Source organism: Indicator indicator, chromosome 22, assembly GCF_027791375.1.
Source record: "Indicator indicator isolate 239-I01 chromosome 22, UM_Iind_1.1, whole genome shotgun sequence".
Taxonomy (NCBI): Eukaryota; Metazoa; Chordata; class Aves; order Piciformes; family Indicatoridae; genus Indicator; species Indicator indicator.
The window spans coordinates 13,699,987-13,727,179 of NC_072031.1; the positions used below are offsets into that span (position 1 = coordinate 13,699,987).

The 27,193-nt window shown below is 43.3% G+C and overlaps 1 protein-coding gene across 2 annotated transcripts; it reads left to right on the forward strand.

Moving 5' to 3' along the window:
• The first annotated feature begins 3,875 nt into the window (after positions 1-3,875).
• On the forward strand, positions 3,876-27,193 carry WIPI2 (WD repeat domain, phosphoinositide interacting 2). 2 transcript variants are annotated; one of them, XM_054390859.1, is made up of 12 exons: positions 3,876-3,949; positions 12,695-12,777; positions 17,374-17,543; positions 18,794-18,890; positions 19,488-19,585; positions 20,029-20,121; positions 20,965-21,035; positions 21,956-22,063; positions 22,825-22,989; positions 23,967-24,074; positions 25,568-25,698; positions 26,516-27,193. In XM_054390859.1, the coding sequence occupies exons 1-12, from the start codon at positions 3,876-3,878 to the stop codon at positions 26,626-26,628; spliced, it is 1,311 nt and encodes a 436-aa protein (XP_054246834.1). In that variant the 3' UTR covers positions 26,629-27,193. The 2 variants fall into 2 exon arrangements, with proteins under 2 accessions (XP_054246834.1, XP_054246835.1); XM_054390860.1 differs by having other exon boundaries at positions 25,568-25,665.

The window sequence follows — 27,193 nt, forward strand, 5'->3', positions numbered from 1 at the left end:
GTGCCATGGGGGGTCCCGGGCTGGGGGGCGGTGGCTGCTCAGCCCCGGGCTGGGGAGGAAAGCGGTGCCCAGGGGAACGGCAGCAACTCCGCAGCCTCCGGCGGGGTGAGGAGAAGGGGCGGCTGGTCCAGCCCAGCCCAGCCTGGCCCCCTCCCACCCCGCCCCGGCTGCTCGAGAGAGCGACAAGGGAAAAACAAAGGCGACCTCCGGGATGGGGGGGCTAGCCCCGCTGCCGCCCTCAGATGTGCGAGGAGGAGGAAGAAAAAAGGGAGGGGAGGGGGATCCCGTCCAACTCCACCCGGCCACAGCAACCTGCTCGATCTCCCGTAGTCTCCCCGGCAGCTTTAAGCTCAGCTAAAAATATTCCTCCCCCACCTCCCCGCCGCCACCCCCGGAGGATCAAATAGCAGCAGATTGGAAATGAGAATGTGATTAAAGGGGGGGGGGAGGAGGGAGAGAGGGAGGGTTCAGGCAGCCTGCCCGCCCCTCCCTGGCCACGCTGCCCACAGCCGGGCCCCCCAGGAGGGGCACGGAGATGTCCCTGCCTGCCCCAGGGCAGGGCCAGGCCACCCCGGCATCCCCAGGGAGTTGCTTTGCTTGGCTTCGCTTTTATTTGTTTGACTTTAATGATTTTATTTTGTTTTCCATTATTTTCCAGGGGCCCTGGCAGGGGCGGGAGGCTCTGCCCTTGTCCCAGCGCTGTAGGGTGCCTGTGGGTGGGGAAACGGCTCCCACCAGCATGCCACCATCCCTCCCTGCTCGGGAGATGCAGGAGGATAGTAAGGCAAGGATGGGAGACACCAGGATCCTCACCCTACTTCCATTGTAAGCCTTCAGCCCTCCAGGGAAATGAGGTCCCAACACACATCTGAGGTTAGGCAGATCAGAGAGGGGATGTAAAGGATGATGAGAGCTTGTCTGCAGGCAGATGGGCATCACCCATGCCCATCCTATGCCAAAGGCTACAGGTACCTTCAGCGAGCAGCTAAGGGACAAGAAAGGTGACATAAGGTCAGCAGCAGCTGAAGGAGGAGAGCCCTGATCTCCCCAGTACAACCTCTTGCTGATGCTCTAATAAGGTTGGTGGGGAGAAGGTGGAAAAGCTGATGACATCTCAACACAAAGGGCCATGTTTCCATGGGAATTCACACACACACATCTTCCAGAAGCCAAAACTGACAAAAAATTAAGAACTCTTAATGCAAGAGGTGACTGAATCCTTAGCAGCCTTTGCAACCTCTTCCAGAAGCAGCTCATCCCTCCAGGGGATGGAAAAGGGGTGATACTCCAGGTGCACGCTGCCTTGTGGACTGTCCTCAAGAAGAATCCTGGTTCCCCAAGGCCAAGCACTGGTGCAGCCTTCCTGCACATTTCCCATCATGGGTGGAAGATGCCTTCACGAACCAGACTGGTGACAGTGGGATCCAGCAGGTGCAAGAGGAACAAATCAAACCCCACCTTTAGTAGGACCTTCCAATCTATCTGGGATAGTCAAGCCCTGGCTGAAAGCAGGAGGTCCAGGCTGAGATGCAGAGTGAGATCATCTCCAAAAACCTCTCCCACGCTCTGCCACTTAACCAAGAAGATTTTTTTTTTTTTCAAGTTTTTTCCCCAGTCTTCTAGATGATGAGGCTTTGGCAAAGGTTATTTCATGATGCCTGTGCCCTGCTTTACCTTTTCTCTGGGCCTAAATAGAGGAGGGAGAGAGAATGGTGATAAATCACATTTAGCAGAATAACCCCCACCCCCAAAACCCCCAGCCTGCAGCCAAGAGTGCTGGGGAGGGACACCTGAAGTGAACCATCAGTCCTGAAATAGATCTGTCTCAGAGGGCAAAAGGCAAATTGAATGAAAAATAAGTTACTATTTTTAAAGCCTGAATCCAGTTGTTATGGCAACCAAAGCCTCATGTGTGATGCTGGGAAATGGCTCCAGCCCCAGCGCTGCCTCCAAACCTGGAGGCTGGAGAGCTGCAGGCAGTCAGGAGCAGCAAGACTGTGGGATGCAGAGATGTCCACACTTCCACCACCTATATCCCACTAGGACATGTGCCCTCCATGCAGGGCAGCTCCCTTCACGTACTGCCTGGCCCTGAGCCTTGCTTTTTCTTTCCTTCTCCATCCCTGGTGCAAAGATCTGGGTAATTCTAATGATGCTAAGGAGAGTTTCCAAGGTTCAGGGTATCCTGGCTGCAATGACATGTTTCTAATGGCACCCAAAGGGGGTAGGAGGAGAGTTGCAGAGTTTCTCTTTAGAGGAGGAATGGGTGATGAAGCCCAGGATTGGTTCATTCCCAAAATCTGCAAAGTCCCAAACCTTGCATGAATTCCATAGCTGGAGACGCCTCTGTGTATTCTCTGCTGCTCCCAGTCATCGATCTCATCTGGATCCCAACTATGAAGAGTGTGAATATTTGCACCTTGAGTGCTCCAAGCCCTGGCAGTGCCCACTGTACTGCATGTCCCGAGGGAAGACGTGCATTAAGAGATTGAGATAAAAATCTGCCATCTCTTAGCAGGAAAAAAACACCCCGCAATAAAAGAAACTTTGGATGGGTAGAAGGAGTTATAGGACACAGATGGGTTGGCAGCAGCTATAGTGGAGGCAGAGGCAAGCATGGGGAGCAGGACTACTTGAGGTGTGGCTGCGGGCCACTGTAGCACAGTGGACAGAATCACAGAATGGTAAGGGTTGGAAGGGACCTCTGAGATCACCTAGTGCAACTCCCCTGTCACAGCAGGTTCACCTAGGGCAGGTTGCATGGGAAGATGTCCAGGCAGATTTTGAAAGTCTGCAGAGGAGACCCCACAACACCTCTGGGCAGCCTGTTCCAGTGATCTGTCAAGGCAGTGGGACAATGGACACAAGGCAGTGGGGTGCTGGGGCAGGGCTGCTTGGATTTAAGACATTTGGAGCAGTTTCCTCACCAGCAGCTAGATAGTGGTTAAACGTGGGGGAGCCCAGAGAGACCTTTACACATCAGCTGAAGAGCTGAAGCTCCATCACTCCCCACCACTGCATATGCATCACTCCTTAATGCCCCTGGAGGAGCTGGCCCTAGAGCTATGAACCCAGGCACCCTGGACAGCTCATTTCCCTGAGACTAACTGATTTCAGGACAAATCTCTCGATTTCCATCCTCTCCCCAGGCATTCCTAATTGAGTTGCCTTGGGGTTTTCCCCTGCAATTTATATTATCTCCCGACAAGCCGCTCCCTGGATCTGGCAGCCCCCTGCTCTGGAGCTGTCTCCTGCCCGCTCCTGGCTGGTCTGCAAGCTGGGGACACCCAAAGGCAGATGCACCCCTGGCCACCACCAGGCCTTTTCACTCAGTTGCGTGGTGTGCCCGGGAGCGGAGCTGCGCTGCGCCATCTGCTGAGCCGTGGGGACCTCCTGTGGTACGCAGAGGTTGGTACAGCGCAGGCTTTGACCCTGCCGTGTCTCGAGCGACCGTGACGGTAAGGTGGCAGTCACGCTCGGGGTTCCGGACAGCGCCCGCACTCTCCGTCTCCCATCCAGTCGGCGACTCCAGCGGACCCTGGTTAGCTTTAGATCCGCCGCTGCCCTCCGCTCCCATTGCCCCTCCTCTCCCCATCCGAGTTCGGCGCCACCCGGCGAGCGCACGCGCGATTCCTCCCTCCCCCTGCGGCGGGCGCACGCGCAGCGGTGGTACGGTGGCCGGGAGGGGCGGGGCGGAGCGGCGCAGGCGCGGGGTCGCTCCGCTACCCGCAGCATAAACAAGGGGCTGGCGGGGATGAGGAGGCCGCGGGTGTGCGGTGGGGGCTAGGGCCGCCGAGGCTGAGGTGTGTGCTGTCTGCTGGAGGTGTTTCCTTCCTCCTCCCCCGCCGGACGGGGGTAGCGAGGGCCGTCCCGCCATGAACTTGGCCAGTCAGAGTGGCGACGCCGGCAGCGGCCATCTGCTCTTCGCCAACTTCAACCAGGACAACACGTAAGGGGGGCGGCGCCCGGCCTGAGGGCGAGCCTAGACGGACCGCGGGGGACTGGGCGCGGGAAGGGGGCTGCGACTGGGAAAGGCCTGCCGAGGGAGCCTGAGGACGCCTGGGCCTTGGACTTGGGGAAGGGGGAGGGGGCGTGGCGGGGTCTTCCCGCTTCCCCCTGGTGCCACCTATTCCCCCTGGTCCATCTCTTCCTATGGTAGGCAGCGTTATCGCAGTCTCTGCCCTTACTGCCATAGAGTAGGGCCGCGGTCACCCTCGTCTCTGCAGCGAAGAGGGGCGGGAACAACCCTACTTTTCCTTCCAGTTTCTGTGTGCAGCCGCGCTCGTAGGGACACGTAGCAGAGGGTTAATGGGCGGCTTGAGCTGTGATTGCAGCATATTGACTGCTCCCTCGCCCATACCGATGCCTTGGGGAGTTTTACCTTCTTGTACTTGCGAGACAGTGCTCGCTGTTGCCTTGGGAAAGGGAGGCAGGGCTGTTGCATCTTCTTGATGCCTGGCTGTTAGGAGGGCCTGAGGTAACACGAAGACCGAAGTCTTCCAAGATGTGCAAAAACTTTGAAAGCTCATTATAGTTATCTTTTTTTAGAGCTTTTTTATTTTTCCCTTGCTGTGTTCAGCTTGCACAGACAACAAAGGCACTGTGCCTTTGGCTTAAAGGTATTTTTATGAGCCCATGCTTTCTTTCGATTTTGATTTTTCAAGAAGCCTTTCTCTGGTAGTTTGTGAAATTGCATTTATTCATGTTTCAATTCTAGAAATGGTCAGATAGTTCATGCTGTACGTCTTTCAAATGATTTAACTGTTGCAGCATGTTTAGATTAGTGCATATCAATTTTTATAGAGAGTATTAAAAAGCAGTAGTTTTTTTTTTTTTTTAGTTTCAGACATTTCTAATAGGTGAAATCAAACACTAAAGACCCTTTAAAGAGGGATTCAACTGTCTTAAATGCCTAAAAGATGAACCTAAGGGGCAATAACCAAAAGAACTTGTACTTGAGAAAGGAGTTGGTTTTGTTTAGGAAGTGAGTAAGAGGAAATGATCTCAGATTGGCATCACACAGCATAACCCATGAGTGTGGTGGTGGTTTTTCTTATAACAACTTATTTATTTGTTTTACATGCAACAATATCTTGTCCTCACAAGAGAGATCTTTTGATTATCTTCAGCATGTGCTGTAGCATATGGTATTTGTGAAGGTGAGATGATTTATGGAAACTGCCAGAATTGAGGAGAAAGGTCACATCACAGAAGGAAATACTCTGTTTGCTTTTGTAGGTTTTGTTGGGGTTCAGGAGATGAACAAGTGGAGCTGGATAGACTTGAGACAAGACACTTTAACAGTAACTTGCAGTAAATGATGAGGGAGAAGCAATAGTGTTCTAAGTATTTGTAAGTAAATCATTATCCATATATTGATTCAAGCCAGAGACTTTTGCAACTACTTTTCACATTTTTTCAAGTACTGCCCAGAGCTCTCTCTGTCATTGTGCTCAGAAATCATGCTTGTTTTGCTCAGATGCCATCCATTTTTTATGTATTACTAGATAAAACAAGTTATAATAACTGAGAAATCTGTCACCTCTTTCTTTTTTGCAGCTTATAAAAGTCATTATGTGAGTTTTTGAAGTTAAACTGTGCTGTCCAACAGGGTGATCTAAAAGTATTAATATTTGTCCTTCCTTCAAGCAACTGCCTGGTTTCAGTTGCAGCTTAGCTTTGTGGAGAGCTGTATAGAATTAAAGATCACTGAATTGTGACCAAAGAAAACCTCTTTTGAACAAGAGAGCTGCAGGCTTGACTTGAGAGCAAACCCAAGACAGAAGTAAAAAGAAAGGAAATGTAATATTAATCTGTCTAGGACTTCTTTGGTTTGTCCACCTTGAAGTCTTTCTTCAGGAAAGAGTCAAGTATGGTCCTTTTTAACTTTGAGGTTTATGAGGGAAAAACAGACAACTGACTAATGATTTTTTTTTCCTCAACTGTGTGTGCTGCTTTGCTACTTTACCCAATTTATTGTCAGAAATATCAAAAATGTTTTCTTCATTTCATGTGCTATAGCTGAGTTTTTTGTGTGTTGGGATTCAGCTTTCTAGTGTCCATTGTGCAGGTAGAGTAATTTCTTTTAGCATTATTTCTATATATGCAAAGCACCTTGAGATTAGCAGATTTGGGCATGTATCTTTACATGATCTAGACCTGGCCCATGTGTCTTTGCAGTTTAGAGTCTTGGAATAGACATTTTGTCTCTTTATTTTTTAACATCATTGCGTTTTCAGATATCTGTTGGAGAAAGAACAGAAATATAAAAAAGGCATCTGCTCGTATTTTTGTCTCAAAATGATGAGAATAATTTTAAAGGCCACTTACTTGGAGACAAATGAGATGGTTTAGGTGATGTTAAGGAAGTATCTCTTCTTTCTAATAGTCTCAAAGAAATCTCTCTGAGAAAAGTAGTATGAAAAACACAAGTCTTGTAGGTGTCTTTCCAAGCAGTTTCTTACTTAAAGCACTTCTCTGATGTGGTAAGTGGCCTAAAAAAACCAAGTTGCATTCTAGTTCTTAAACTGAGTAAAATTTAGTGGTTGTGTAAGTTCTTTAAACTGGAGTTAGAGATTTTTTTTTTCCCTTTTCTTTCTTAGTTTCTTTTTTGAACAGAGAAACAAGAAGGCAGCTATCTGGATTTATTAGTGTACTATTCTATAGATCTAGAAGCTTACCATTTACCAGGTCAGAAGAGCTACAAAGAACTTAGTGGGAAAGAATTACACTTTCCCATGCTGGCCCTCAGAACACTTACTTGCTTTCAAATTATATTACAAGTGACTGGAATCCTTCTCCAGACAGGCAAGGTAAACAAATGCATATTCTTTCAGCCAGTATATGAAAGGCAAGCTTTGTTTATGTCTTCCCAGTCAGTTTTAAGGTGTGCTTTGGTAATTAGAAAAGTTGCTGACAGTCAAAACTGGAAAAGCAATGACATGGGTGCATTATTATTACATTTAAAGCTTATAACCATAACTTAACAAAGTGCCAGCTCCACTCCAGTGCTCAATGTGTCTTGCTTACCTAGACAGCAGAACCAAGTGCCTTGTCTTAGGAAAAGATGGTACTTGTTGCTGGTAAAAATAGTTGCAAGCTAACTTTTCCTAGGCTTAATTAAGGGTTGATAATTAATTATTGTCTCCTGTGGGAAGGAGATGATCTTTTAGCATTGGGAAATTAGATTGCTGGTAGTTAGAAGAATGCTTTTGACGTAAAAGCTGCTGTTGTGTTTCCAAGTGGCTGTTCCATTTCCCAGCTGCTGCAGTCCCTGGTGGCTGAAGCAGGTATCTTGTCTTGCCTTCAGTTGTTTGTTTTACCCAGATGTAACTCTCTTTTTTTTGTATTTGAGGTTCATTCATGGCTGCTGTAGGCAGTGATGTTGTCTCTTGGAACAGTGCGTATGTTATTGCAAGTGTTGTCTTGCCTCTTTATTCCACGTTACCCTAAGCTTTATTTACATGAGAGTTTTGAGTTACTGGCTGGGACTGGAACTCTGCCTGAAAACACTCCACCTCTAATGCGGCAGAAGCAGTTGGTTTGTGGCTTCTCTTTGATATAGTGTGTTTTCATTAAGTAAAAACACAGAGAAGGTCATTTAGAGAAGATGTTAGTGTACTTGTTTTGAACCTAGCCTTTTTCCCCAGTGAATCAATCATTGCACAACTCGGCATGACTGGCATTCTCTGATTGAGAGGCAGAAGCTCCAGCCTGCAGAGAGCAAAGTAGCTGATCAGAACTTGGGTATCCCAGCAAAATTGTGCAGCAGAAGCTTGTGGGTGATTTCAGTGCTGGTTGTGTGGGTAACAACAGATATTTGGTAAGAAGTGCTGCTTAAACCTGGCTACGGCTTATATTACTTCTGAGAGAACTACTGAGCACAGATACCTTAATGAAAAATTAAACTCTCCTCACAAGCTGATACAAGCTTTAAAACCCTTAAGGGAAATGCAGGATGTAACAGAAGTTTGTAACTTTTTAAGCAAAGCATGACTTCCAAGACCTCAAAGCTTCTATGTGTCTATAAAATAGGTTAAACTTTCAGTCTTTAAATCGTTACACAAATAGTTCCAGAGGAATGCCTTTGGAAGAACTTTGAAGCTTGGATGGGGTTCAGATTCAACTTACAAACACATAACAAAAACACAACCCAAAGAACCTGCTTGTGAAATGGTTCTGGTGGGAAGACTATAGAGAAGCTTTAATCACCTTTTTTAAAACAAGTAATCATGTAACAGCACTTGGAAACACAATAGTCTTGGAACAGACTGCTGATGGAAGGGCAAAAGGAAACCTTGCCTTTGGACTTGGAATGAAGACACTGATGTGTGCCTTAATTGCAGGGTCTGCTTTAGTCTCTGCTTTCATTTATGTGTGAATTACATGTGATTGGTGTAAGTTTGTATCTGTTCTTTCTGATTTAATTCTGCCCTTTTTTCCCCCATGTAAATCAATTTCATTCTGTCTTCTGAGCAGATGCTTTAAAGTTGTACAGCTGGAGGAGTTGTGTTCTGGTTTCCTTACTGTGTGATGTTTGGATCTCTGTAGTAAATGGTGTGTGAGAAGAACAGGGGTTGAGTGCTGAGCATTCACTCCTCTGCCTTTATTTCCCCTGTGTTCAAGTATGTTCACCCATGATCCTTGAGGACAGGAGAGCTCTTTATTGCAAGAAGGCTTTGAAGATAAATAGACACCCCAAAAAAGAAAGGAAGGAGTAATTGTGTAGCTCTGGTGCTCAGGGAAGATAGTGGAGAGGAGGAGTCACACATGGTGTACTTGCTGTTGTTGCAGTGGAGCTAGCAGCCAAGGTGGGCTTGCCAGAGGGATGTTCCTCAGCGTGTAACAGCTTGCACAGGAATTTGGCCTTAACTTGGATGATGAACTTTCTGTTGTCCCAGTTTATTGCTGTGTGTTAAGTGATGAGCGAGTGAGGTCTCCCTTTGCTGAAGCAGATTCCTGGAGGTTTTCTTTTTAACATAAAAACAATGGGAAAATCTCCTGTGGGTCCTCAGAGCATTGCTGACAAATCTGTTGAACTTAGGGCTTTCTGTATCTGGCTCTTGTCCAAAATTGTGGCATTTTTGACCTTTTATTTATTGTATCTGTGAGATGTTGCAGCTTCAGTTTCAGCAGAGGTTTGGGAGGGGAAAATAAAGCAAAGTCCCTTTAGTAATTCTTTTCATATGTAATTTCATTGATTTTTTTTTTTTTTTCTCTCATGTTTGTTTTTCCCCCTCTTCATCATAAGCCCTTGTTCACAAAATGTTTTGTCTTTGGAAATTTACATTGGTTTTGAAATGAGGTGGAACATCAGTATAATGAGACTGGATCATAATAAAAGTAGGTTTAATTAACCAGTTATTTAAAGTAGTAATGACTTCAGGAGTCATTTTTATACTGCAGCTGCAATTGATTTTAATCTCTGAGAGCGCTGCCCTCAGTAAGATCTTTCTGATTAACGTAGAATATTTCTGATTAATAGTTAAGGTTCTTTATGATACAGAAAGGGAAAAACTGGTTTTCTTCCTTCTCTGTGTATATTAAAAAAGGGAAAGAAAAGCTGTATGATTCTAACTCACCTGAAAAAAAACTTGTTTCTAACTTGTTTCTGAGAAGCCAGAGAGATTGAAGGAGTTGATTTCTCACTCTAGGTGAGTGTTGCTTGCAGTGAGTGTCAGCATCCTGAAATGAAGGTGTGAAATACCTCTTAAGACTGCTCACTTGATGAGGTTAGTTTTAATTATTTGACAGCTGCTCTTGAAAATACTCTCAGGATTTATGTAATCTTGATTCAGGCTGCAGTATTATCTTTGAAAAAAAGTGAGGAAATAGTTTTATAAATCAGGGTGATACTGGTAATTTTGTACTGAGTAGATGACCCTTATGATGATACAGCTCAAAGTCTAAGGTGTGCAATAGGGGCCACACATAGAGCTAAATATCTACCTGTGTGTAGCATAATGCTAGAAGGAAAGAAAGGCTGGGTTTGGGGGTATTGGCTTTGTTTTCAATTTGAGCCTCTCATCATCTTCTGAAATTTGGTGATGATTAAGCATAACACCCACATTGTAAAAGGAGCTTCTGATAAACTACAGCAGCTTCTTCTTGGCTGCTGTCTATCAGAGCAATAGCTGAATGGCTTATTGATTATATTTCATCCCCATATGGTTGCACGTTTATTTTTTTTTTTCAGAGGTGGGGTAGTTTTGGCTAGATACTTGTTTTGTGGATTTGGTCATTTAGCTATTGGGTTTCTCAAGGGCTTAAGTGTAATGTTGGTGTGGGGGAAGATGAGGGATATAAATCATGGTGATTAAGCTGGTATAACTCAGCTTAGTGAGTTCTCTTATTACATATGAAAAACCTTTTTCTAATAGTTTCATAAGTAATTTGAGAGTGCATTAATAAAAAAAGGCCCACAAACAAAACCCCTCCAAACCAAAGAACGCTGTCCTGGAAGAAGAATAGGTTGTTTTGCAGTTCTGCTTGGATGCTGAAATGGCTTTAATTATATTGACTTGAACTGTTCTATGTAAACAAATGATTTGTGGCTTCATCACCTTGATCCTGAGCGAAATAACAAAAGGCAGTTGCCATGGATGGAGAGGTCTGTTCTATGCTTCTTCATTTGGCTCCTACTCAGTCTAATGATTTTTATCTCATACACAGCTCGCTTTTGCCATTGTCTGAAGCTTATTTAGATGAGGGATGGGCTGTGGGTAGGATAAGAAAAATGGGCTTTATTCTGGATGTCAGTGACAGTAAAACGGTGATACAGCAATATTCTGTATTTAAAGCTGTAAGTACAATGCAGGAATCAATTCTGCCTAGTAATACACTCACAAATAGCTGCTATGTAGAATTCTCAGTGAGGAAATCATCCTGTGTCTTTTGTAGATGGTTTATATTGCAAGGAGTCGTGTGACTCCATTTATTTTTAACCTCAGAGTGCTTGTTTACCTTTGTGAAGTGACAGCTTTAATGTCATTCTTTGCTAAACCTTCTGTTGAGGGAAGCAGCAGAACTAACTCATTGCTTTCATGTTTGTTTTGGTTTTTTTTTTTAATAAAATTTGGATTTTCATCGTGTTGTATAAAAGTAGTTGAGGAAAGGCACTGAAGCTCTGTGGTCACTAATCAGATTCAGTCTGCTGAACACACACTTTTTTGTCTGAAGTAAAATTAAATTCACTCTCTCTAAGGTGACTTAGAGGAGCAGCAACAAAATTTTGTTTTATAGTTGCCTTTCTGTCTCTAACCCTAATATGCTTTTTTTAATACCTTGGTTATTAAATCTGGGGAGACTTACTTCTCTTGCCTGGATAGTGCATATTTTAATTTGAAGGTTTAAACCTTGTCAAATAGAATTTCTTAACCAGATTGTGCCAGTTCTTTTTAAGAGAAGGTCATACCATCATGCAGAAGCTGATTTTTATAGCTGGGGATCTTCATTTCAGAGAATAAGCTACTGGAGGAATAATTTCTCATCTTCAGGGTACCTTAGAGTTTAAAAAGGGCTCACTTCGGAGCCATGAGAGGAAAATACAGAAAAAGAAAGACATCTAGGAATCTGTATTGTATTCCAAGTGCAGACCTAATTACTAGTGCTTCTGAATTCTAGACAATGGTCTTGCTGAGCTCAGAAGGGCATTTTGGCAGGCTGGTTGGCAGGGCTGGGTTTGAGCCTTGCCACAATTTGGCATGTTGAAATACATTTTATTGGAATTTAATTAGGTTTTCTGCATATGTCCTGGCAGTAAGAAATATGTGCACTATAAGCAGACTAATACACTTCTGCACGACCGAGTTGACTGTTAATTTTCCTTTTCTGTGGCATAAAATCATCCTCCTCGTGGGGAGGAGAAAATAAGAATGTGCCATTGTCTGCTGCCTTGATGTGTAAAGAGCAGCAAGACAAGCCTAAAGGTTTTTGGAGCTTAAAATTTAAGACCTGTCTTTGACTCTGACTGGAAAAGCAATTAAATGGTCTGTGAGCTAAGTGTGAAAATTGAGTAATGGAGGAAAGAAGGCTCTGTAGTCAGTTTTTTAATGTTCTGCTATTGTTAAAAATCTGTTTAACATCAGTGACTGGCGTTTTTAAGAGGGTGCCTCTGATCAAAGATTCAGCAGGAGTATTTGTAAGCCTGAGACCTAACAATGTTCTTAGGAGGTGCTAGAATATCATCAAATAAAACCATAGCAAAGCAGAGCTGGCAGTCTTTTAATGCCTTTTTTTATTACTATTTTTGATACGAAAGCCCTTTTGGGGTGGTTGAGGGGAAGGTTAGAGTACAAAGAGCAAAAAATCCCCAGACAGCCCAGTTCATAAGGTCTTGGAGGTCACCTCTAATGACGAGGCAATGATGTAATTGGTTTGCATTACATTCTTCAAGTCATCATCTTTTTCTCCACACTGAAGCTTTTAGTTTGCCTGGAGAAATCCCCAGGAGGAATCGGGCAGCAGGCTTATGCGAAGCTGTGAACTCTTCATTTCATCAGCGTGAAGCAGGATTCCACACCTGGGGTAGCTCAGAAGCTCTTTGCCCTTTTCTAAAGTTGAGGAAGCTATCTGTATCTGGCCTGGCTTTTTAGTGCTTTTCTTACTGAGCTAACCCAACTGGAGTTGTGGAATAGGGTAAGGGTAATCACAGCTGGCTTGGTTTATGTTCCTGACTGGCTTGTTTGTTTTTCAGGTCCCTTGCAGTTGGCAGTAAATCAGGCTACAAATTCTTCTCTCTTTCATCTGTGGACAAATTAGAGCAGATCTATGAATGCAGTAAGTATCTTTTTCTCTCTCTTTTTTTTTTTTTTTTTTTAATTTTAAATCCCCTCAGTTGGCTTCATTTGGGAAGAATAAGACATGCTTTGTCTTTTCACAGGTTGTTTGAAATTGACATGAGAGGAACCTTAAGTGTATGATGAAATATCACACAAATACAAACCAATTGATTGCTGGCAGGGTAAAGCTGTGTATTAGTGTTCTGTATTGAAACTGAGCTGGAAGGTTGTGAAATTTGGTAACAGCTGTGAGAACTCTTTGCTTTTATAACTTTAATAGCCAGGTTATGTAGTAGCTGGACATGAAGAAAAATAAATTAATTTACTGATGTGAGAGTGTCTCTTGAGTTTTTATACTGATTGTTGTGGCAGGCAGGCACAAATATACCTTTGCCAAATAAGAAAGGAAAACCTTTCTTATGTTCTTCTTTAATCCTAAAGAAAAATACTTTTAATGTGATAGTAACAGATTTACTCATCCAAAAGTTTGAAAGATCCAAATTCCCCCAACTTCTCAGTACTGATCACAGCTGGGTAGGACATGGGGTGAAATGGAGGGAAGTGGTATCCTCTGTGTTGCCACCAATTCAGACTTCCCCTTTTTTGAGGAGCTAATAAGTGAATTATGAATGCTATGCAAAGTATCCTTGCTCTTGTGTAAACTCCATGTGAACAGGTGGTACCAAGAGCTATGATGTCAGCATTTATAGTAGGATCCTGGTGTACCCTGCAGCACAACAGAGCTGTCCTTGGACTCAGTTCCCTAAGTGACCTGACCTTGTGACATCTGATGTTTGGAAATGGTGTGATTCGGATCACATCTTACCTGTGGTGATAGCCTGCTTCTAGGTACAGTCAATGGAGAGAAGTAATTGGGAGGTTCAAATTAGGCACCCATGATCAGGTTAAATTGTGTTCCAGCTACCTCTGCCTGTATGAGTCATGGGCTGGTTGTACTGGTTAATAGGTGGCTTGAACTCCATTTTATGCTGTTGAGTTTAGGTACTGACCTCTGTAGTATGTTAGGCACTTCCAGTATCTGCCCTGATCCCAGCCCAGGAGACTCAGTGAAGATGACTCCTGTTACACGAGACACTGACTAAACATACCAAGAGAGACTCAACTGAAGCTTGCAGGACTGCTTCTGCTAGATAGTCCTTGAAAGAACAGGCTGGATTAAGTGCTTTGCTCAGAATCTTGCAATAAACTGATACAGCAGGTGAGGTTGGAATTGAGTCCTGCTGATTCCAGTCTTCAAACTGCTCTGGGATGTCTGCATGGGCTTAACCTCTTTGAAATTGTCAGTTTTCTCCCATGGGTGTTAAGTCTGTAAATACAGAGCACAGAGTGTAAGGTAACAGTAGATTTAGTGGTCTGACCTCTGTACACCAGGCTGTCTTGACCCTTGGTCATGGGGCAGGCAATGGGCAGCAGATCTAAATATTTAAGATTGTGCTTGGGTTTTTTTTCTTTTTTCCTTGTATGAAGTTAAGTAATAAAAGTCTTGGGCTCTCAAACCATGCCTGTTTAGAACTTGATATGCAGGTGGAGGGCTTCCTATGTACTGGGTGCCTCCTTTCTGCAAGGAAAGGTGTCTTGAAGCTTCCCAGATGTGTGCCACTGCCTCCAGTGGGTCTAAAGACTTCAGGTTGTTTTGAGTGAATGCGTTTAAGAACCCCTCTCTCTCTTCTGTAGGGTTGACCTGCCAGATGTAGGTGTCTAAAATAAACTACAGAATATGCCCCAGCTCTCTGGTTCAGAGAGCAACTGAAAAGTCTGAGAGGTTTCTTTGTCTGCTCCCATCACTGACTTCTGTGACTGTACCAATCTCCTAACTCCCTGCTCAGTTGATCGCCTGATAAAAATAACTATTAGATTGGAGAGTGCTTTAAAGCTTAATGAATGCTTCTAACTTGCTTCATATTCTTGGATTGAAAATGGAATAAGAGCGCAGCTGATCATCCTCCAGCTGGTTCTAACCAGCTCTTGTCTGTGATGCTTCATACCTGTGTTTATGCAGCTGTTAATCTTGTTATGAATTTGCTGTTCTCTCCTCATTGCTGATACTTAACTCATTTTGTAGTTCTTCTTTCTATGTTTTGAATCTGATTTTCTGGCAATGCTCACTTGTGTAGTGTACAGGAGAAAATACAAATAGCAATGCTGTTAATCACAGGAGGGTTTGCTTTTTTTCTATGAGACTTATCTAGTGCTGCTAAACATGATTAATTTGGGACAGCTGAATGCAGATTGTACAGTATAGCCTGGTGTTGCACCCAAATAGTTGCTCCTTAGCAAGCATACATGGCTTGGCAGCTGTGAAGTGATGCTATCATTTCTTCCTGCTAGGAGAAGACAAAGGAGCAGAGGTACATCCTGTATTTTTAAAATGAATTTAATTAAAAAAACATCATAATGCTTTTCTCTAAAGGTAACTGTATTAGAGTAAGTCTTTTTATTGTGAAGCTGAAGGATTTTCTGTTCCTTTTAAGTGTTTTCCTTGCTGAAAGTTGTCTGGGTTTTGTTTTGGTTGGTTGGGTTTTTTTGTTTTGTTTTTTTTTTTCTTCTGACTGCTTAGTTCTTTAAGTGCTCTTCCCTGTGTGCCTACACATCCTATCAGTGCAGCATGGGAACAGCAGTTTTCCCATCTGAATATCTGCTGTTCCTCCTCTGAAATGCCAACTCTTCTGCCTGCCTGGGAGAATAACAAATCCCAGAAGCTGTGTGGGGAATGAAGCTGTGCTTGCCCAGAAGCAGGGAGCAGTCAGACTGTGGGTTTTGGGTCTCTGTGCAGGTCTTCTGAGCCTTGTAAAAAGATTCTATCATTATGAAGGACTCCAGGCTTAGATGGAAAGCTGATAATCTACACTATAGAATATCTGAGAAGCTTTTATGTTACTAGTCTGATTCAAAGAACATGGACCTCCTGCATTTGAAAGTCTATGCATGAATTTATGGAAGCAGATTTTTTTCATTATTTTTTTATTTCCTTTTCATGTCTTCTGTGAGGCATTAGAAAGTAGAGAAAAATTCCTTGAAAACCAAGTCATTGCTAAAATGCATTATCCCTCTTGTGTGAGCAAACTGAACCTTCAAAGCCTCTGTGAGCTGTTTTGTCTTCTCTGGAGAAGTACCATGGTAAATAGGAGATGTAGATAAAAGTCAGTTATGCTGAGTAGGATACTGAAAATGCTTAGTGTAAACCTGCTCCATTTCCATAAGGAGGCTGTTTCTCTTGTCTCTTTCTCTCTCTCGTAGAGCATTAAATATTTTCTGGTTGTTTTTTTCTTTTGATTTCCCTTGAAATAACTGCCTAGGAAAAGCACTTTCAGAGAAGACAATGTCACACAGTGATGACATTGTCATATGCTGAGAACGTTGGACAGAACTTTTTTCAGGGAATTTCTGTCACTGGTGATGAGAACAGTGCCCATTACTTATTTTATGCCTCTTGGACAAAACAGAAGCCTTCAGAAATAAGCTTTATTTTTTTTTTCCACTGGCAGCTTTATGATTTGGATTGTATTAAGCATTGAGCTAATCCAGACACTGACTTCTGAAAAACTTGGTTGTTTTGATGGATCGAGGCCAGAGGCCCAAGCTGCTTGTCTTGATTCAGTCCTGCAATGTAAGGACAGGCATAACCAGTAGCTGTGGGAGAGCTGCAGTGTGGTAAAACTCTCTCCAGCTTTCTCCTGCTGTGGGAGCTGTGTCCACTGTGTCTCTGGGGCTTTTGGAGGGCAGCTACAGGGTGTGGGGAGGGGGAAGCACACATGCCAGAGAAACTGGTGGTGAGACTTGGACTCCTACCAGCTTGGTCCTCTACACTACTCTGATCAAATGCTTTGAGAGTGCTTCTTTGCCAGAAATCCTGGACTCTCCTCCCTCCTGCTGTCTTCCCCACATTTGGAATGGTGACATGTTCCTCCTTTTGCCTCCAGTGCTTCCATGGTGGAACACTTGACAAAGTGAGGCTGGGTTATGGCTGTGTGTACGTGCTGGGCTTTGTGATTCCTGCACGGATTGGCTTTAGGGACTGTCAAGTCTTTTCATAGTATGTGTGAAAATACTGTTCAGTGGCTGGAGCAGTCTTACAACAGTGAGCTTCTTTGAGTGCAACAGCCTTTCTTTCTTCATCAAAAGGTATGCAGAAACCCCAAGGTGTTTTGGTCATCTGAAAACTCTTCCATGCACAGTATAGCTTGAAAAAGAAATCAAAACCCACACACAGGCAAAACCCCAAACCCCTTTGTTCTGGGTTTCTGCAGAGTTAAGACTGTAAAATTCTGGAGTTGGACACTTTTTGTGTCTTTGTGCCTTTTTTCTGTGGAATCTTGGGCAGGAGGAGTAGCTGCTCTGTTCTGAAGCATAAACTTGGAGGATACCTCAAGAGGGGGGAAAATCAGCATTCACTGTATAGATTTTGTGCTTTAAAAACCTTTCCTACAATCCCACTTTGAGCTGTTGTGACAATGTTTCTGGCATTAGGCTCTTATTTTCTTTTCTTAGCCAGTATTTCCTATTGTAGAGCATCATTCTTCATCCCTGAAACCTGCCTCTGTGTTTTTTTCCCCTCGTTGTTGTGATTCCCCAGCTGACACAGAAGATGTGTGCATTGTGGAGAGGCTCTTCTCCAGTAGTCTGGTGGCCATAGTTAGCCTTAAAGCTCCACGCAAGCTGAAAGTTTGTCACTTTAAGAAGGGGACAGAGATTTGCAACTACAGTTACTCCAACACCATCTTGGCTGTCAAACTCAATAGACAGGTGAGTAGTAACTGCAACAAGGAAGTCAAACATGGGGAGGGGTTGTGGATCTTATTCTGGCACTTACTCTGCTGAGTTTTTGTCTCTTTCTTTCGGTGACAGAATTGCTATTTGACATGAACTTGTACTTTCCCAACTGTAGCTTCTGTGTTACCTCCTCAGTACTCATATTTGGTTAAGTATTTTTGGTTCTTTGTTTGTGTATCTGCTTAGGAAATTCCCTGAGTAAGCTGAGCTGGACTAGAGATCTCCCATGGTCCCTTCCAGTGCGAATCATCCTGTGATCCCAAATGGGGAAGTTTGTGAAACTGGCACTTTCTGTTCAGGCCTAAACTCAAAACTTTTATGTATTCACTGTTTATGTTTTGAAATTTGATTTTTTTTTTTTTTTTTTAAATCTATTTTTAATCACTGAACTGGTGAGGTTTTAAAATACCTGGAACCATACTTTGCTGTGTCACTAAATCATTACTAGGCTTTTTTTTTTTTTTGCAAGTACAGACTTTACTGTCTTCAACCAGTTCATTCAAAGTAGAGAGAATGGCATCTGAAGGGGAAAAAAAATCACCTTAGTGTCCATCCCTGTGTCAAAACTCAAATCACCTTAGCGTCCATCCCTGTGTCAAAACTCAAGTGTGGGAGGGTGAGACTCCTGTTTAAAATCATAAGGGAAACAGTGGCTGATTTGATTTCTGACGTATGTAGCCTACAAAAGTGTAAATGAGATGTTGAAGAAATTAGTTTTAAAAAAGAATAGCCCCTGACAAATAATTATTAGCAATAGGTTCTAAAAATGGTTAAGACTCTTGAGTCTTTTTCTGTTTTCTGTTTAGGCAAAGCAAAAAGCTATTTCCATGTGTGAATTTGCCTCTTGAGGGTTGGAAATACATAAGGGCAGGTACAGAATAAGAATTAAAAGAGCTTTAAATGAAAGACTCTGGCTTGCTGACTTCAATCAGTAATGTAAATCATTTTCATTGAAATCAATTTGCACTTGGTGTGGATGGGACAAGTGAAGGTCAGCTCAAGTGACTGAGGGTAGTGTTGCACTGTTGAAGCCTTTTCAAGAGGTGTTTCTTGTGTAGCCTCTGTCAGACTCTTACTGCCTCCCATCATGTGGGCACAACCTTTTCTCTGTTGAAAAGAACCTATTGCATTTTTGGATGTAATTTTTTTTTTTTTTTAGGATTGATTAAATTACTATAAACCCCAGTCTGATATCAACATTTAATCCTCTTTCCCATGTCTAGAGGCTGATAGTATGTCTGGAAGAGTCTCTTTATATACACAACATACGAGACATGAAGGTATTACATACAATCAGGGAGACACCTCCCAATCCTGCAGGTAAGTGTGTCAGAAGCCACCATAGCTCTGAAAAGTGCATTCTGTGTCAGCTGTGACATATTTCTTACAGGGAGCTGTAACATTCTTAACTCCACTTTGAAATAAAAGTAACAAATGCATGACTGTTGTCTTAAGGCCCACCTGTTTAATCCAGGTGAGGTTTTGAAGAACATACAGCAATCTCTGCCTTAAACTGCATCTTCCCAGGGTTTTAGCCTGCTTGAGTGGATGTGTTGATATGTCAAAATAGTAGCAGAGATACAAAAAAGAAGTAGCAGAGATACAAACTGGATTTTGCTAGCACTTGGTATGGTTAAAGGCCTTATCAGGCTTGGGAGTCATGAGAGACAAGGGGAAATTCTACTGCTTAATCAGTTGTTGTAGCTCTGTTGGTATTCCTTTTCTACTTTATATTATAATTAGTTGAGTATGTTACAGATTGACTCTGAGATTACTCATCAGTGTTCTGTTTCTGCTGCTGCCTTGTGAGGATAACTTAAGTTACTTTTGTAATACTCAAATGGAGCATCAGAAAGTTTTGCTGCTTAGGTGTTGGAAGTCTGCCCCTTGCCAATTTGGTTTCTGCTTCCCTTCTAGGCTTGTGTGCTTTATCAATAAACAATGATAACTGCTACCTGGCCTATCCAGGAAGTGCAACTATTGGAGAAGTACAAGTCTTTGACACCATCAACCTGGTAAGGATCTTTGTGAATGCTGTTTCCCCTTCTAAAGATGCAGGGTTTGGACATGACTTCACTTCCTCAGAGAAGATTTCTTAAGACTGGGTTAGGCTCCTCTACATCAGCCTGCAGCACCTCTTACAGCCAGGCTTCACAGAAGGCTGGCAAAGAAAATACCCTCAGATTTGATGAGTGGAGTTAGGCAAACGAATGGAGCAAAGTAATTCCTGTTCAAATTGTCTTTTAAGTGTCCTTCTACTGCTTGCACTCTCCATGCACATGCTTCACTGATAATTTTATGTTCTTAACCTTTACTGAAACAAATATGGAAGCTGTTTTCTGTAATGGAAGACCCATATTTGCCTTGAATACTCTTAAATATGCAGTCTTGAGCTGCAGACACATAGCTTTTTTTTTTTCATGTACTAAGGTTATATTTTATTGATTCACTCCTGCAGAGAGCTGCTAATATGATCCCAGCTCATGATAGCCCCTTGGCTGCTCTGGCTTTTGACGCCAGTGGTACTAAACTTGCCACTGCATCAGAAAAGGTAAAGTTGCTTTTTATTAACAGTGATTTTAAAAAAAAAAAATTTCTTTGAGAAGAAAAATTAAGGAGACAGTTTTAAACCATCACAGTTTGTTTCTAAGCACTTTAAAATTAAGCACACACAATTCCACACCCAAGTGCCAGAAAAGGCAGCTTGCAGTTCTAATGGCAGATCTAAGTTAAGAACTGGTAATGATCTTTAACACCATTTCCATGCTGTGAATTGTTGGGTAATAAGGTTATTTTAATAAGCACATTTGAATCTGGCAGCAATCAGGGCAATCCATTAAGTGCTTCTCCCTTTAATGCAGGATTCTTATTAGAAATTACTTGTCTTGTTTTGATGCTGTCTTCCTAATGAAAACAAGGCAGTTAAAGGCAGAATAGAGAGCAGTGCCTTGCCAGCCCTTGGCACACAAGAACAAATTGCCCATCTAAATTGTATAGCTTAGAAAGTCTTGAAGCCTCAGCTCGTTGAGTAATAAGCTTAGATTAGAAAGGTGTAACTGATTGCATCTGATAATGGCACCAAGACATCCAGATGACTGTACTTGTGGTACTTGTCTGATGTGGTCATTTTCATGATCAGAGATGATAAGAAGGGCTGTTCTTGATGCATAGCTTGTTCTCTGCATTAGGAGCTCCCACCTCTTGTTTCTCTGCTCTTCAAACACATCCTACGAGCAAGCTCCATAAATATTTCATGCCAGTGTGTGGTGTGCATCAACAGCAATAAGTTAACAGCATAATGGTTTGCTGCTTGCACTTGTACTCTGCTCACTGGAGCTAATACTGTGAACAATCTTGAAATGAAAAATTAATTTTTCTTTTTTTTCATTTCCAGGGGACAGTAATAAGAGTGTTTTCCATTCCAGAGGGACAGAAACTCTTTGAATTCCGAAGGGGAGTGAAGAGGTAAAGTTCAACTGGGCCAATTGTCTGAAGCACATTTCTTGTGGTAGATTTTCAGTATGCTCTGCAGTTGAGCTGGCATCCTCATTTTTGCCTGTTTCCATCTTCATTTGTCCCTGCTTGTAGGCTTATAACAGTTCCAGCTTGAGCAGCTTCCAGTTTTCACTCCTTTGGACTAAAGCTGTTCTACAAATCAATCCTGCTGAAGTCATGCTCCCTCTTACCTTTTAAAAATGCAGCAGTGAGGGAACTTGTTTAAAGTGGGTCACTTTCTGTAGGATATATTGTATTCTTAGGCCAGTTGCAGGCAGCACCTCTGATACTCTCTCTTTCCTCTAAATCCTGCTAGTGCTGTGATCATTGATAGCCACTGTGAAAAATGGTAGTGTGGTTTGTGGTAGTAGTAACTCTGTAGTTGTACGTGGTACAGAGGTAAGACTGAGTTCAGATCGTTGCTGATTGACCTCCCTGTCTGGTATACATCCTGTCATTAGTGGAGATGTTGCTCTTGAGGTGCTTTAAGAGGGTATCAGAGAATTCAGAATGTTTACTGTGGAAATGTTCTTTTTTTCTTATTTGCAAAGCAGTGGTGACTGAGGAATCTGCTTAATTAATAATTGAGCCAAATACTTTGGTTTAATTGCGAGTCACCTACAATCTCTGACAGGAGAAGAGGAGCAGGTGAGTCTACCATGCAGCCACAGCTCTCACAGTGCAGCTCCTGTGAACAGTATGAAACTCCTTAGGGGTGAATGTACAGAAAGGGCCCTGCCTGTCAAAACAGAGAAAGTAATGTTCTCATTTAAGCCAATTCCCATGAGTTAGTTAAGACTAGCTTTCTTACACCAATTGGTACAGTACTAGAATGTCAAAAATAACACTTAATTGGTTTTCCTTTCTCTTTTTTTTTTTTTTCCCCCTAGGTGTGTGAGCATCTGTTCATTGGCTTTCAGCATGGATGGCATGTTTCTGTCTGCATCCAGTAACACAGAGACAGTGCATATCTTCAAACTTGAGACTGTGAAAGAAAAGTAGGTTTCAGAGGTGCCTTAGACTTCTTTTTTCCCAAGGAAAAGGCTTTAAAATTGATGATACTCAACAAGATGAGTTCTTCAAAGCCTGGACTGACTTCTTTTGAACACTTCTGTGAAGGGCAGAAGTCATTTATGAACCAGCAATTGTAACTGAGCTGCACAGTGTTCTCCCAGTGAATAGAAAAGATCCTGAAGAGAAGCTGGCCATCCTCTAGAGAGCAATGTGGAGCAGTTTCAACTTCCAGTTGCATTTGTTTCACCTCTTCTGGCACTCATAATGGAAAGAGCTATCTCAGCAATGCCTTCCAGCTGCTGGTGGGGCTTTAAAAGACACCAGGTTCTACAATGTTTCTATTGATGATTCGAGAGGACAGGTCTTACCTTACCTTTGTGGAAGGTGTTGGAAACAATAATTTGTTTAGTGATAAATAGGGGAATGAAATCTTCAAGCGTAGCCCTTCCCAGCAGATCTTGCTTTTGTATAATAAACCTTGTGAAATGTAGTTTTATAAGCAGAAGGATCAGTTTACAATCAAACATGCTTAAATAACAGGCTGAGGGTAGGGTAGCACACATGGTGCCCTGTGGCCTAAAGGATGTGCATTTAGAGTTCTCAAAGCTGCTGTTTCTGGGGAGAAACAAAATAGCTGTTTAATGTCTTGAAAAATGAAAAGCTCTTTCAAAGGTGTTCACACACCTTTCTCTCTAATGTGAAGGCAAAGTCAGTCCAAGTTTGGTTTGTTTTTTCTGTCTCCTAGACCTCAGGAAGAGCCTACAACCTGGACAGGATACTTTGGGAAAGTTCTGATGGCCTCAACAAGCTACCTGCCCTCTCAAGTGACAGAAATGTTCAACCAGGGCAGAGCCTTCGCTACAGTCCGTCTGCCCTTCTGTGGGCACAAAAACATTTGTGCACTTGCCACGTGAGTAAAGAAACTGAGCCTGTGTTCACCACCCCACTGGGCTGTCACATTGGGCTGTGGAGAGGCTGACACTGTAGAACCTAACCTCCACTGCCCCAGAGCAGTGGATCACCTCTAATTGCTTCAAAGCCTCTCTCAGTTGAAGAGCAATCTGTTAGCACCAACACTTTACCATCGTGGGAGGGGAGGAGGGAAAGGCAAAATATTGGGAGGGGAATAGACTCTCTCTTAAGTGGTGTTTTTTTTTTAAGTTTTTGTTTAATTTTGAAAGAAGAATGTTGACCAAACCCATGGGGTTGTGGCATTTGTTCCTGTTAGTGCTGGGGGCAGTGATAACAGTGTGTTGTGTTTCAGTGAACTGCAAAAGCAGCCAACCCAGTCTAAGCATTGAAGTAGCCAAGTTCATGTTATGCTTGTCTTCTAAACCAGCACACCATGCATTAAAGTTAATTTTCAGGACTAAATCTGATCTTTATTCTGTCTTTACCAAAGGTCCCATTTGGCACAGCTACCAAAGCAATAAGCTGAGTGTTAGTAAACTTATTTTGGGGGTTTGGAGGGGGTTATAGTTTTTTATGCTAAACCAACTTTGTGTCACTCCTCTGATCTCAAAGCACCCTTTAAGCCATAATTAAGCCTTGTAACATTCCTGAAATAAGGAAATGCTTCCCATTAGAATGTTTGTCTTTGGAGTTGCACAAAGCTTGATGACAGGATGATAACTTCTTGATCTGTTTTACTGGGTTATATAGAAGTTGCTTGATTCCTAGGGTACCCCATTAGCCCCAGAGTGTGGTTCTGCTTTACTCTGCTTTTTTATGCACAATTCTTTCCTAGGTGCACTGTCTGTTAAGTGTTCCCTGTCTTAGAAGTAGGAGTGTGGAAAATAATGGCTTAAAATCACGGGAGGGCAGCAGAGTGTGCTGATACCATCACAAGTTCTTACTAATCTTTTCCTCTCCCCTAAACCTTCCTAGGATCCAGAAGATCCCTCGTTTATTGGTGGGAGCTGCTGATGGCTATCTCTACATGTACAACCTAGACCCCCAAGAAGGAGGAGAGTGCACATTAATGAAGCAGCACAAGTAAGCTCACATTAGCTTGGGGCTGAGATGTTTTGCTTTGTTTTTGTCATCCTGTTGCTGTTTTGTTGTAGGTTGAGTTTTGATGTGTGGGTTTGAAGGGTTTGAGTTCCCCCCGCCCCCCCAATATCCAGTTTGTTCTTACTTAGTTCTGTTCTGCAAAAGTCTGACTTAGAATAGCTCATTTCTTTAAATGAATCTTTTTCCAGACCTCTGATATGAATGAGTAACTTCAGAATCCCCCTATGCCTGCCTTTCTAGTACCTACTGCACTGAGCAGTGCTTTATCAGCAGGGACTTAGCAGGGTCTGATTGCAGCAAAGGATCAATCGCTGTCAGCTCTGTGATCCTGGCTCCTCTTACTTGGCAGCTGGAGTTGAGTCACTTAGGGAAGAACCTGAAACGTCTAACACCATCCTCTTCATCAATAAATGAAGCAGAGAGATGATAAAGATGTTACTCTGACTGAATTTTCTGTATTCGCTCTATACTGGTGTCCTTATTAAACCTCCTTGCATATAGGCCAGCTGACTAATGTTCTGTAGCAGCACTGGAGAACACTTCAGGAAAATATGACAAGGCCTTGTTATTTTTTTAATAAGGTTTGGCAGACACAGCTGGGGTACTAGAGTTGAACTGCTTGCATGATCAGCTATGAATTAAAGCCAATAACTCTGATAATTCAGGCTTGCAGCCTTGGCCAGTCTGTAATACTGGCCAGAAATCATGCCTTTATGTGAATGTTTTAAGGTATGACCTCTGGTTTCATTTGTAGGTGAAGTGAAGTCATAGAGGGAAGTTTTTTATCAAGTTCTTAATCTCTGAAATGCTCTGATACCTTCACTGGAGGGTTTTTAGTATATATGGATCATAGAATTGTCAGGGTTGGAAGGGACCTCAAGGATCATCTTAGTTACAACCCCTGTGCCATGGGCAGGGACACCTCACAACTACATCAGGTTGCTCAGAGCCACATCCAGCCTGGCCTTAAAAACCTCCAGGACTGGGGCTTCTACCACCTCCCTGGGCAACCTGTTCCAGTGTCTCACCACCCTCATGGTGAAGAACTTCTTCCTAACATCCAATCTGAATCTACCTACTTCTACTTTTGCTTTATTCCCCCCAAGTCCTATCACTACCTGACACAATTCAAGAGAATTTATCTGTAGTATAGACTATTGATAATGGTTTTGTGGGGTTTTAATGACACTCTTGAGTCCTTTTTTTTCCTTACACTAGCTGCTAGGATTTAGCTCCTGATGCCATGTCAGAGGCAATCATGTTGCCAGTGAGACTTCAGTGTGAAACGTGAAGTGGTGTCAGATGCCTTCTGGACAGCCCTCCAGAATGGACGGACCAGGTCCTTCCTGTTGCATGTATTACATATACATTATTTTTGCACCTCTAATGAGACCTTCTCCCATAGCTGTCAGCTAAAGCTGTATTACCCCCAGGCAGGTCACCTCTCCAGCTAACCTCTCCCTTCTGCTTGCCAGGCTCGATGGCAGCATGGAGCCAGCCAATGAAATTCTCGAGTCTGCATCTCATGACCGGCCCTTGGTAGCACAGACCTACAGTGCTGCTGTGACTAAAGGTACATATGTGCCTTCCTCACCCACAAGGCATGGTAAGGAGAAGGCTGGAAACAGGGCAGAAAAGCACCTCTGCCTGTTGCTTCATTCTAGATGGCTGCAGGAGCTCGTCTGCTTCAACACTGAGCTTTGCATAACTGCAGGTTGTGATGTGGAGCAGTGGTGAGCAGCAGGAAAAGAGCATTTGTGATGTGCAGTAGCCTCCTTTAGATGGATCTCTGCTACTTCCGGAGTAGAAGTTTGTGTCAGATTGTGGTTCATTAGTGATAGTTGCAGTACCTGCCACATGGTTCTTGAGGGGCCCTCACAATTATTTCATGCAGGAGTTCTGTATCCAGACCTCATCAGAGCATCTGAGTTATAACCCCTTGAGTTTATTAAACAAGGTTTGGTAAGTACTCCTGTAGTTCCTTTATGGGGCCTGTTAGCCTGATTTGCTGCTCTCTTAAATTGAGAGCATGAGAATTGGAGAATTTACTGAATGCTGCAGCTCTTAGTGGAGCTTCTACCATTTTTGTGTGGCACTGACTTCGGTGCTTCAGCTGCAGAGGAGGAGCAGCCTACACATACAGCATCAGTTGCTGCAGTTACACCTGGATTGCATGGGTGGAGGTGAAGAACATCAGCCTGCCTAAAGCACAAGCTTGTGCTGTGCACACGCAGGGTGGTTGAGGTTTGATCATAAAGTGCTCCTGGCTTGGAGAAATGTGGTCATGATAAAAGCAGTCATAGGGTGGCGGGCGGTGGCGCTGTGGCGGGCGGTGTTTGTTACTTCAGCTCTAATCACTCTCTTTGGATCCAAGCCCGAGCCTGTACTCTTGATCTCCCAACTGCTTGTTCCTTTCTCCCCAGCCTATAGTGATGACCTGGGTGCCGTGGGTGGAACTTGCCTGGAAGATGAAACCAACTCACTGAGATTGGATGAAGACAGTGAGCATCCTCCCATGATCCTTCGGACAGACTAAACCCTGACCTGTGAACTCACTCCTGAAGCAGAGAACACTGGCTTGATGTTTCTTGAGGAATCTCGTGTTATGCTGCTATGAACTTTGACATGAGTTGGGAGAGAGGATGACAGACTCTTTACAGTTTTAAGTCGTAGCTGTAGTCCTAATTCTATACCATTGGAAAAAATATATGGTTTTCAATTCAGTGGCTTTTAATCTTGCTTATCTATTTTAGCTGTGTTTATTATTTTTTTTCTCTGTTTTGTTGCCAAAACCTGCTGTTTGTGCAGCCCTCAGAGCCTACTAGCTTTGCATGCATTCATGTGCCAAGCAAGCATAGGAGGGGGAGAGAGAGAGAAGCCACTTTATAACAAACCCAAGTTTGTATTTTTTTTATATATGTATATAATATTTAGCTTATATACAGAAGGAGCAGAGAAGTGGTTCTGGAAGCTGAGTTCTGCACTGACAAAGGTCCAAATGGTTTCCTGTGCATGGGCTTGCAGGCATTACCTAGTGACTGACATGCAACCTTTCAAATGCAACAGCCTGGTTTTTTGGGTTTGTTTTGGGTTTGTTTTTT